The sequence below is a fragment of the Diadema antillarum genome, unplaced genomic scaffold (genome assembly GCF_040938485.1).
Source record: "Diadema antillarum isolate AM-2024a unplaced genomic scaffold, OU_Dant_1.0 scf00000057, whole genome shotgun sequence".
NCBI classification, from domain to species: domain Eukaryota; kingdom Metazoa; phylum Echinodermata; class Echinoidea; order Diadematoida; family Diadematidae; genus Diadema; species Diadema antillarum.
In genome coordinates this window covers 4,993,284-5,006,407 of record NW_027270946.1, presented here as the reverse complement: position 1 = coordinate 5,006,407, position 13,124 = coordinate 4,993,284, and the positions used below count along the sequence as shown (strand labels likewise).

At 41.2% G+C, this 13,124-nt stretch overlaps 1 protein-coding gene across 1 annotated transcript; it reads right to left on the bottom strand.

The window, feature by feature from the left end:
* Window positions 1–4: 4 nt before the first annotated feature.
* Window positions 5–12,843, bottom strand: LOC139715953 (uncharacterized; the record flags this gene model as incomplete). The annotated part of the gene is made up of 8 exons (XM_071627503.1): window positions 12,746–12,843; window positions 11,443–11,529; window positions 10,802–10,969; window positions 10,259–10,327; window positions 7,585–7,746; window positions 6,102–6,587; window positions 5,114–5,371; window positions 5–3,108 (listed from the first exon to the last, which is right to left on the bottom strand). Coding segments are annotated over exons 1-8 (4,365 nt in total), but the record flags the coding sequence as incomplete, so codon positions are not given.
* Window positions 12,844–13,124: the final 281 nt, after the last annotated feature.

The window sequence follows — 13,124 nt, the reverse complement described above, 5'->3', positions numbered from 1 at the left end:
GCTTTCTGATGTGGCTGTAAAGCGTACTCCGGTCGGTGAAAGCCTTGTTGCAGATTTTGCAAACAAACGGCCGCAGATCTGTGTGTGTAACAGCATGCCCCCGTAGAGTGGACCTTAGTGCAAAGGACTGGCCACATTCTTTGCAACTAAAAGGTTTTTCTCCAGTGTGCGTTCTTGTATGATCGACCAGCTGCTGTTTGCTGACGAAAGCATTACCACACGTCTGGCACTCAAACGGCTTCTCACCGGTGTGCATTCTCATGTGCAGCACCAACCCTGCTCGCCTAGTGAGCACTTTGCCACATATCTTACATGGGTGGCTTTCCGTTGTAGTGCCCCCTACACTATGCTTCATCTTCACATGCCTGTACAGCCCTTTTTTGTTACTGTATCTCTTGTCACAAAGTTGACAGGCATGCATCCTTCGGTCCAAATGTGTTTGTTTGTGCTTATTCAGGGACCTGCCATCACGGAAAGACTTCCCACAGATGTCACAAAGGTGTGGCCTAGCATCGGCATGAACCAACTTGTGATGCCGCAGAGAACGTGGGTGGGCATAACACTTGTCACACTTGTCGCATTTGAAAGGTTTTTCGGCAGCATGAACCTGCAAAAGGTGTCTCACAAGAAAGGCTTTCTTGGTAAAAGACCGATCACAAGAGGCGCAGGAGTAGGGCTTGCCATCTTGTCTGTTCACTCTTTCTCTTTTAGCAGTCTCCACGTGTGAATTCTTGTGCTCCACCACCTCTGCATTGCTGTTTATTTCCTTGTCGCAAATGCGACACCTCCACACTCCTGGTTTGTTGGCTGCAGCACATACTTTATGCACCATCCTTATGTGCCCTGTGAGGTCTTTCTTCGTGATGAATGCTCTGTCGCAGATTGGGCACTTGTGTGATCGTATCCCTTCGTGCATAAGCAAATGGTAATTGTACGAGCTCTTGGTGGCATATGCCTTTGGGCACACGTTGCATAGGTATGGCTTCTCGCCTGAATGTGTCATCATGTGTCTCTTAAGCGTTGCTTCGCTAAAGAATATTTTATTGCACACCAGGCAGACCTGCTTGTTTCCACTGTGGCTGAGCATGTGTATCTTTAGATATTTCTTCTTCACATATGATTTGTCACAAGTATCACACCTGAACCACTTCCCGTCCATAGGGGCATCATGTTCCTTCATATGGTCAGTGAGGTCCACTCGACGACTGAAGCGCTGCTTGCAGACAGCACACACGTATTTCGCCCTGCAACCCTTATGCCCCTGGTGCCGGCGCAGCATGCCAGCGTTGAGGAAGCCCCGACCACATTGTTCGCACCTCACCAGCCTTTCCTCTTTGTGTTCCTGGCCCCCGTGGGTTAACCTGTGTTTTCGCATTTGGTAACTGCTTACAAACATTCTGTGGCACACCTCGCACTCAATCTTCCTGATTCTTGATATGTCACCATGTGCATGAATCAGCTGATGGTTCCTGAGAGAGTTCCGGTCCAAAAAGGAACGTTCGCACTCGCTGCACTGGTATGGCTTCTTTCTTGTATCCCTGACTATGTGACATTTCTTGTGTTGAATGAGGAAGGCCATTGAAATGAACGCCTTGTCACACACATCACATACATACTTTTTCTCATGCGAATGCACTACCATGTGTCTCTGTAGAGCATTTTTGTCCAAGAACACCTTGTTGCACTTGCGGCAGGCTAGATTGATCGCATTGTGGCTCAGTTTGTGTTTCCTCAGATTTCGCCGCAGTGCATACGATTGGTCACACATATCACACTTGAACAATTTCTTGTCCATGTGGGTGCTGTAGTGACCTGTCAGCGATTTAAAACTGGCAAGGGTCTTTCCGCAAATGGGACAAGTATAGCTCTCCGTCTTTTTCTTTTCTCTCTCCTTTTCTTCGCTGCCTCTGTCTTCACTCCCCCTTTTGCTCTCACCTTGACTGCCCTCTGCTACGGGAGCTGCATCAGATAGACCCATGTGTTCCTTCATGTGCACAGTGCAATCTGACTTGCGACTGAAATGTCGCTCACAGAAAGCACATTGGAATTTTGCCTTGCATCTATTGCCTCTGAGGTGCTTTCGTAGACAGCTGGCATTAAGGAAACCCCTGCCACAAGTTTCACATCTCACAAGCTTTGACTCTCTGTGCTCCTGGCCCCCATGGGTCAATCTGTGTTTTCGCATGTCGTATTTCCGTGCAAACTTTTTGTGGCACACGTCACACTCAATCTTGAGTTCTGTGGGGGGCAGCTGGTGATTCCTCAGTGAGGACTCTGCACACTGGTCTGGCCTCTCTCCCGTTTCCCTGATTCTTTGGCAGCTTTTATGCTGACTACTGCTGCTCTTGTCAGGCAACACCTTCTGGGACTTGTATGGAGAATTTTCAGCATGAACGTTCATATGATCATCCCGCCTGATCCTTGTCGTGAATCGCTTTGGGCAGAACTGGCACTTAAACCTCCGCTTGTGCCTCAAACTATGCTTCTGGAGTAGAAGTAGAGTCTTGAAGGACTTATTGCAGCATGGACAGCACAGTGTGCCCTTTTTCACCTTTGTCCCTTTCTTCTTGGGTGCACCACTATCTTCAGGTAGAATGCTGGCAGGATCCCAGCCAGCAGGCATCTCAGACTTGTGGAGTTCCATATGTACGACTAGGTAGTCCTTCCGTGTGAATGTTGATCCGCAAACTTTGCAGGCATACATGATTGGCTGCCCAATGTGCATCAGCATGTGGCGTTCAAAGAACACTCTGTTGTCAAACGAGGCGCCACACTGCAAGCACTTCAAGTAGTCATGTTTTTTTCGCATGTGCCTGTTCCGCTGCGAATCCTTCTCGAAGCAGCTGTTGCAGTATCGGCACACGTACGGCTCATCCTCCTTGGCATGAGTCTTCTTATGGACCTCATAGAGGCGTTCTTTCTTGAACTCCCTCCAGCAGAACTGGCAGATGATACTTGTGGCTGTTGTGGCTGTTGCAGCCACCTTCATGGTTATTGTCTTGGTCGGTCTCTTGGAAATCTTGATGGCCAGGCTGTTCTTCTTAACAGACTCAGGTTTGGTTTTCAGCTTTGCCTTGACCTTAGTTTTCCTTGGGTCTCTCTTGTTCACTGTATATTGGAATTCAACAAGTAGGGAAAACAAATACAATGAGACAATTTATACCTTGAGGATCAGCAATATGTAGCTCTACTCTGCAGGAAGATGTAGTACACAAAAAGAGACTCAGATCTAGTCTATGTCTGTTTGATAGTTATGTTTACTCTGTCATTAAGTGGTTATGTGAGACTCGTTTTTCAAGATTGGTTTCCAAACTCACAATTACTGTGTAATTTACCACCTAGTATTTACCCTGCAAGCTGGGTTTAACCCTAAAAAGACTGGGCTATTTTGGTAGCTCAAAAGACTGGGGGGGGGCCTAAAGGGCCCCCCCATAAGATCTCGGCCGTGGATCGCGCGATCGCCACGGAAATTTGCACAATGGTAGTGTGCGATGTAATCTACAAGATCGTATATTTAAATTTTCCAAAATAATCTTCTTTTATTTTATTTTGATTAACTATGCTAATTCATGCGAGAAATCATACTTTTTGATCTAAATCAGTAAATAAAGATCCAAAAGTGCTCATTTTTGGTCTAGATATTCTTTAAGGCATTCTTAGCAAATGTACTTGAAAAAAAAGTCAGTATCAAAATTAATTTCTTATTTATTTTATTGTTTTATGAATTTCTTATGTATTTCTTTGTTTTTTCGACCTTTTGTTTTTGTTGTTTTTTTCAGCAAAATTTTTGGCAGACCCTTTTTGAAGCATAATACTACTAAAACAAATTGATTTTAGCCATTGAGAGTAAAAATAAGCATATTTATATGAACCATGTGATAAAACTCAATTTGTATTGACTTTGTACACAAAATCACATTTTTGAGCCATTTTTGGTCTCACGTGCATGTACAAAAAGTTATGTGACTTCAGAACCGTACCCCCGGGCGTCACAAATTTGGTGTCAAAATGTGCGGGAAACTCGAAGAAAAAAGTCATAGAGCATCGCGGCGAGAGCATTGCATGTTGCTGAGTAATCACGCAAAATGTCGGGGGGGGGGGGGCCTTTTAGGCCCCCCCCCCCCCCCCAGTCTTTTTAGGGTTAAGAGCACGAGAAAATTCAAGCTTTCACAACAAATATACATGACAAATAAAGCATGCAAAGAAACCCACAGCATTCTGACATTTTGCATGCTTTATGTTACCAGAGAGGCTACTACAGTCAAGCTTGCCAAACTCGGGGCTCCGAGGCCCCCTGATCTCGGAAACGCAATGTCCGATGAACTTGAAAATTTGCATGCTGATAGATCTTCGCGTGCTGAATCTGATGGTGTAATTTACTTTAATCAATTATGCAAATTTTTGCATAATTAGCTAATTAATTATTCATAATGCATATTTTATGCATTTGGGAGATATTTTCATAATTTCAGCCTAAACAAGTACAAAATTACATGAAAACTGTAATAATGAAAAATAATGTTTCCCAAATGTGAAATAAATCAGAGAGAGAAAAAAAAACGAGAAAAAAACAATTTTCTTTGTTTTTGTATTCTTTTTATTTCTTATGTTTTCTATTGTTTTATATTCCTTATGTATGTCGACCCATTGTTTCTAAACTTTGCCCAATTTATTTGAGAACAATATAGAAGCATATACCAAGTGGAAAACCAATTCCTAAGCAAAATTTATAAAGTAATGCAAGCCATGGTCTATTAACAGTATGTACATTGTAACTGTACACAAATATATGTAGCGATTATAATAGCGGTTTTAATGACATGCGCATACTAATTGGCCCATAACACCCCCTAGGTAGGTCCGATATGGACAAATGTGGTATCAAAATGTGCACAAGACTTTAGGGGAAAAAAGTCATGAAGCGAGACTCTGAACTTCCTGGCGGTCGCGATGCAATCGCCAAAAGTATGGAGGGGGGGGGGGGGCCTCCCAGCCCCCCCCTCCCCCCCAGTGCAGTTAGGGTTAATGCCTGGAAAAGGACAAAGCCAAATATCATGACTTTCCAGGTTTTCTGAATCCCCATGATACGAGCTCTATGGTAAATAACTCTTACCAGGATCTCCTTTTCCTTTCTTTTTCTTCATCTTTTTCACGGTCCTGACTTTTTTGACCTCCGTGGAGATAGTTTTCTGAGCTTTAGAGAGTGCCTTGGGTGTTCTGCAGCTTCCAGTCATCAGTTGACACTCATCGGCAGGCTGAGGGCTGGTGGTGGCAGAGGGTGGGGTTGTGCTGCCACGATCAGCTGGGGATGGAGGCCAAGGTTTCCAGCCACTTGTATCCTCATCGGCTGCCTGTATGATCATGGCGATGCCTGGTAAGAAAATACCCCCCAAAAAGAGAAGGACTGCAATTTTATCAAAGTAAAGGATATTTGACTATCATCAGTACCACTGTCTTGTTTGGAATACATGTACAAGTAAGTTGTCTTTTAAGATGACCATAATATTTTTGCTAAATTTTCTCTCTGCTGAAAAAGAAAGAAAGAAAAGGGAAACAACTCTGTGAAATTTGAAGTTCAAATTTCTCGATTCATATTTTAATGCTCCACACACACATTACACCACACACAAACACACACAGAAACAAAGCTCAAAATGGGCCAACAAGACTATGTGAATTTTTTAGTATAAATTTTTCGAATCACCTTTTTTTTTCCTGTTTTTCAATGATCTTTACTTGATTTAATACTATAACTTTACAAAATAAAAAGATTCATCTTGAATGTATGCCAAAAACACACAATCAACAACAATAGATCAAATGAAAACAACAAATCAGTAATGACCACAAAATCACAACATATTTCAATTGTATACAAACACTAGAACATACCAACGCAAAAAAAAAATCAAAATTATCCTACCCCTTTCGCCACACACAAACACATAAACACATATAACGATATATCTATTATCTGATACAAACATGAAAGTAAGACTCATTACAAGTCCTGTCATGTTCATCAGATTGCACACACACAGACACTAAGCTCATGAATGGTAATCATCACTTTTGATATGGAAGTGACAAAGAGTATGAACCTCTTCTACTGGTAGGCCTGTTTCCTGGTTCCATGTCATCATCTGAGTATGTCATTGGAGTCTCTATAGGGTCCTCACACTCATCAGAGCTTGAAGCTAGTGATGGGCTTGGAGGGAGTTTCCCATTCATGGCCAGGAAGACAGCTATAGGAGTGGCTTCACCATTGCCTCCCGTGGGAGCTTGGCTGATTCCAGTGATCGGAGGACACACATCGGCAGGTTGTGGGCTGGCAGCTGAGGGTGGTGCGGTGGTAGCAGGATCTGTTGGAGCTGGAAGGCCAAGCTCCTGGCTGCTTGCATCCTCATCGGCTGCTGGTAGGGCTTGAGGTAGAGGCTCCTGGCTGTCTAAATCCCCATCCACTTCTGTTGGGGCTGGAGGATCAAACTCTTTGCTACCTACATCCTTATTGGCAGCTGTTTGGGCTGAAGGCCCAAGTTCCTGGCTGCTTGCCTTCTCATCACCTGTATGTAAGATCATGGTGACACCTGGTAGAAGAACAAAAAAAGTAGGAATTTGAGCATCTCCACAATAGCAAAATATTTTCCTCAATCAACTGACATCGGTCACAGTTATCTATGCAAATCAAGGAAGAAGCTAACACCACAGCCTGTAACCATTATAGCTTTACACCACAGCCTAGAAGGCTTACACCAGAAAATATGATGGAATATTCTTGATCAAATCACAAAATCATACCAAACATGCTACTATACATACAGTAAAATGAATAAAAAAATAAAAAAATAATTAAAAATCAGAAAAGGCACTTTGAAAAAAAAAAAAAAACCAACATGAATAGCTGCAGATATTGAGTACGAATTCCTCTACAAACAGCATTGTGCTTGGAAGCTGAAAGCTTTTCTCATAGAAATTTGAAGAGACCAAGAAATGGCTGGGTGCATGCACAGAAAATAAATTACATGATTTGTTTTTTCAGTAAAAACTGGCTTTGCAGACACTTCAACAGAGTTTGAGCTAAAGAAACCGCTGTGGAAATTTGATGGATGAAAGGGAATATGTCACTTTTTCAGATTACCAAAGAATTAACACCTCATTTCTCCCAGTTATTATACTGAACTTTCTAAATATTGAAATTTCACACAAATCTTTTCGGGGAATTATTTAACCGTGCGAGCCCTATACTGTAGCTGTACACCAGTCTTATATCATAGCCATAACACCTTAGTTCTACAGGCCTCCTATTTGCGCGAACACAAATCCTCACTGAATTCCCGTAACTGACGTAACATGAAAGCGGATAAAAGGAAATAATCAGAAGGATGTTCGGCAGATATGAAAAAAAAAAGACATACATGTACATGCCGAATATCACAAGGTTTTTATCTTACAGCTCTGAAACATAACATCACTCCTGATGCTCTGTGGCGAATACAGAAATGAAATAAACAAACAAACACAGAAAACAAATAAACAAACAAAACAAAAACAAACAAAACTATTGACAAAACATCATGCACGTACTTGGTCCGATTTCATTCTTTCCCTCGACTACCTCAGAGGGCTCTGTCAACTTTTGGTCCCGGGAGGGTTGTTCCTCATCCCTGCCCCCTGCCGACTGCAGCATCGTCGCTTCCAGGATGTGCTCCACTGTTTCCGTGGTAACCTCCACAGTAGCCTCACCTCCTGTGCGGAAGAGGAGAGGAGGGACGCAGATCGGGAAATGACATTTAACTCATTTACGTCTTCTCTCTGACATACACCTGCTGATGTATATGGGGAATGTGGGCTGCACAAAATTAAACTGGCTGCTTCTTCTTGTTCTCTTTTAATAGAATGGCAATGGTTGATAATGTGACTGTGCATTACAAAAACAACAAAATATCTCATGTCCTGAATATGTGGGGACTCGAAATAGGTGAAATGGGTCATCTTAAAGTCAATCTTGAGTTTTTCATATATCCTAAAAGAGTAGCTCTTCCTCTACAATATTTTCAAGATTGTGACCATTTACAAAAGAAAAAAAAAAAACAATCTATGAAATTGTGTCTTAAGCAGTTTTTTCTGGAACATGTTTGTTGTTGTTTTGTAGAATACAGGGGAAACTCGGTATAACGAACACTGCTATAACGAGATATCGGTTATTACGAGGAAATTTTCCCGGTCCCAAATTCCCTTCCACACAAGTCTATGTAAAATGCTACTCTTATAGCGAGATCGGCTATAACGAAATAACTGCTATAACGAGATAAATTTTGTGACTTCCAAACAAAGAAAAACATAGCCAATCAAACCTGTTATAACGAGGTAAAGCAAAATGTCTTCGGTAAAGCTTTACTTCGCCTGTGCTATCATCTTCCGAGATTGTAAAGCTCGATGCGCCAAAAACTGTCTTGTACACACAATTATTTTCTTCAGTGCACTCCAGCTAGCACTGCATGTTGTATGTGTAAGTGTGTGTGTGCACGCACACTGATACATGCAGAAAATGTGGTGGGACGGCCATATGTATACATGACATCATCATGACGTTTAGCAGGTGTGAGGCAATCTGATGCTGTGATTGGCTTTCTACGTAGGGAAATCCCCATCTTCACACACACGCGGTCATTATGTACAGTACATAGAGAATGTGTCACATACACACACAGCATTGTGCAGACCATATTCAATCTTTCCACACAACACACACCCATACCATAACCACATACACGTGTACCAATCCACAGACGATCTTGACACAGTCGCAAGCTATATAAATTTACAAATTCAAACACCTACAATTGATGAGAAACACATTCTTGATATTGGATTTCATTGGCGAAAAACATCTTCTTACCCATAAAGGTGAGTAATTCCCTCACACGCAATATCAAGTTATCAGTATTGATTGAAATATGATGGGTAGTCCCACATGTGCAAATTAATGTCTTTATGTTATGCTTTCTTTTATGCCTACTGATATAACGAGATATCGGCTATAACGAGGAAAACGACTCGGTCCCGACCATCTCGTTATATCGAGTTTCCACTGTAGTTTGATTAGGTTTGTCAAAGAGGTCCCTTTACTGATAGCTTTAGACTGAATGATAATACTACTGCTTTTTTTGTTGATCCACACTAGTCATGGATAAAATGTGTTTCTAGCAAATTCAGCTCCATCTAATTATCTCGTCATTGTTGTTGCTATAGACTTTGCCATCATATTTTTGTCTAATTCATAATTGCACAAAGCACGGAATGGTAAGATTAAGCGCTTGAATATAGACTCTCTATTTCAGAGCGTCTTTTTTCAGTTAACACTTTTCCAGAGAGTGTGCATTTCTTTCCAAAATTTACATAGACTACGAGAGTCCATTTGAATTGAGTTATACATCATTTCAAAGCTTAGGGTCTGATTTTTCAGGATCTGCTCCAGTGTGGGTATGTGGGGCACACCACTTCATCGGATTTACATTCATCTCTCTGCGAGAAAGTGAAGTGGGATGTTTTCTGTACCATTCTAGGTGAGTCTTGGCTCTGCCACAAAAAAGGGAAATCCACTCTGATAATGTTTGAATGTCTTATTAAAGGGAACAGTGTGTTTCCACCTGACACTATTGGGCTGGACTCATTTTGAACCATCTGATTACAAGGCAGATGTAATTCCTACCGAGCTATTTGTACCTCACAACTCAACAGAACAGGTGTGTCTAGAGGGCACTGTTTTGGGCAAGCTTACTTTACTGAAAACCATTTTTCTTTTTTCTTATCATCAAACCTAATAAACTTTTCACTACTACCGCAAGTATTGCACAGTTTTGAAATATGATAAAGCACAAGGACGGATGCATGAATTCCATCAAGAGCGGGCGCATTTACAAAATCATGGGGTGGCCCATGCACTCCTCCACCCATTTTTTTTTCCTTTTTATATCTTTTGTTTAAATTTAAAAAAAAAAAAAAAAAGTAAAGGGGGGAGGGGCATGAGCCCGGTGCGGTCCTTCCTGGATCAGCCACAGTGGCATGATATTGGATGATTAAGTACAGGGTTACAAACATATTTTTTTCAAACATTACAATTGGTCTTTAATACGTCCTGGTATAAAATCTCCTTTGTGTGTGTGTGTGTGTGTGTGATAAGTTGCTATGGAAACGGACAAAGCAGCAAACACTTCTCCTCTGTGGTAAAGGTTGCTGCCTCCGACCGAGAACCAACCTAATATCTGTAGCTGCTTTGGGGCCATGTCGCCGGCCATGCTCAATGCTGGTACGCCCGGAAGATTTCCTGCATATCAAAATCAAGGATGAAATCCAAATAAGAATGTTGATAAGGAAGATGCTGAATAACCAACTGTTTACAGGAATGTTAGGCCTACCGATATAATGCATGAAAAGTGAACTATGAAACCTAGGGATATATCATAAAAAAAAGGAAAAATACTGAGCATAACATCAGACATGTTGGCATTGCCAAACGTGTAATTTGATGACATGACTAGAGAAACCAAACTCTCAAAATTATGTAAAAACTACTGTATTCTTTGTAATATCTTTGATTAAAAATTCAAACAGACGGGTGCCACTTTTCCTTGCAATCACGCAGTCAACAGCCCCCGGGAGCCCCCCGGTCCTACAAGGCATTAAAGGTCCAGCAAAGATGATGTCGAACACCAATCTCTACCACTGTGATCCCTTCTGCATTGGGATACCATTCTACAAACATGACATGGCATGAAGCGACAGAGATGGGAAGATTTACCAGTCTCATCCACAATCTCGATAATGTCTCCATCGGCCCCAGCCAAAACTTGGATCCTGCCTTCTGGTTGCTCCACCAGCTGCAGCTGTATCTCCCCGGCTCCGCCCGTCTCCATTGCAACACCATTCTGCATCATTTCTGGAAAGAAGAAGCTGTCTCCTGGCATGACTGAAGAAATGAGGAAGAATCAGGGAGACACAAAATTGAGTCAAAACCACCTGGCACTCTGACACCTACATTTTGTGCTTGTAACTTTGCAGGTAATACCTACATGTACATATTGTATTAAAACCACACCTCAAGTACACACCTAGTGAGCATACAAATGTCATGCACCCCCTTGTTTGTAAGCCCTATTTGCCAAAGATAATCCCTTAATACACACATACACACACACACACACACACACACACAAAAGCTGCATGATGGAATGCATATTGTGAAGGAATGGGGGAGGGGGCACATATTTTGATCACCAAATGGTAAATTAGAGTCAAACAAATCAAGTTTTAAGGAAAAGAAACAACCAAATTTCCAACTAAAGCACATATTTCCTATTTTTGACAATTGTAAACACTTGTCAAATATTTAATCAAGTTTATCTGTCAGACAGAAATTAAAAATCTATTAGATTAAATTACCTGTTTCCACAATCACTTCTTCAACCATATTCATACTGTTGGCCAGTCCTTCTCCAACCCCTGCCATGTTGTCACCAAAACACTTGCCTGTTGGTACAAAATGACATTTTCTGTACAACTGCTCAAAGTGGAAAGTTCTCTGAACTAGGTTTGCGTTTCATTGAATATCGTTTGGGTACACACCTATGTCATGTGAGTATTACTGCTGTCTGAAGTTATTGTTTTTAAATATACGTTGCATCAAACATAGATTTATAAGGTGTCATATAGGTATTACTTTGACACAAAACTTTCTCAAATTACATCCACAAATGTAAACAAATTAAAAAAATATATAGATCATTGTCCTGGCACAAAAAGCCGTGCACTGTCGGAGATCACTCCTGAAATATTCTGACTATCAATTAACTCTTTATGCGCCACGTTCGCACGTCCAACTCGGTCAACGGCGTGCCAACTTCGCATATTCTGCTCAAAACACAAAGCCGCCAAAGCAGATCGATAAATCACTAATCCTGCAGTACAATGGAAGCGCTTCTCGCGCTTTTGTTCCTCTCACATAAGGCTTGCATTCTATGTGGTGAATGACTATCAAGCGTTGTTCGCAACTAGATTTGTGTATACAATTTGAGTTTCTGTCACTGTTTTATGTGCAGAAGTCATGCCTTTACAGTAATGTAGCAACTGGTCATTCAAAAGAAACATTGAAAATAGATTTGTCATACAATTTACACATTGTATATCGCAGCAAAGTTTGGCAATCCTCTACAACTTTGCTCAATATCATGCCCACAAAAATGTGTGGAAGTTATACAAATTGGAAAAACAGAATTCTTTCTCAAAGCATATTAAACTACCTTCGTGTCTCAGAATAATGTTGCACACAGGGGGTTTCCACCATGGCACATAAAGAGTTAAGAAAGTGAATAAGACACTGGAATTTTGGGTACCGCTGTTTTAATGCCCAGCAAGATTTCATCAACCAGTTAATAGGGCATCTATTTGAAAGAACATACATTATGTCATTAAAACAAAGCCTTTTCCAAAAACCTATTCCTTATTTCTAACTTGACCCCCTGAGAAGAAAGTGATTTGAAAATGTATCTCAGATAGACTTTTGTAGCTCATGATAGAGAATATCTTAAACTTACATTTATAGCATTTTAACACCCGAACAAAGAAAACATATTGATAAAGGTATCTTTAATTGGACACTGCACAGTATCTTAACATGCAGAAACCTGAAAACAAATGACAACATGCATACAGCTCTTCAAAGGAAAAAATAAAAGAAAAAGATAACCTGGTTCTGTTTCTTCTTCTACCATTTCCATGTTGCTGACCAGTCCTCTCCCATGCAATGTCTGTCATGAGGACTCCACAGCACAGGGCACTGTCTTCTGTATATAACACACATTGAGAGAGATGAAAATCATTACAGACCATGTTCGTACTTTGAATATAAAGAAAATACCAGTATAAGACAATTCCATGTAACAGGTTACGTATGTAAAACTGTCATGTCACGTACAGTCTTGTTGTTGGCTATGAAGAAGTACTTTTGTATGATACAGTGAACTGCAGGGGCGTCACCAGCATTTTTTCAAGGGGGGTGCGTTTTGACACTAAAATGTTTACGAGATTTTTTGGACAGACATTTGGAATATAGGAAGCTCTCAATC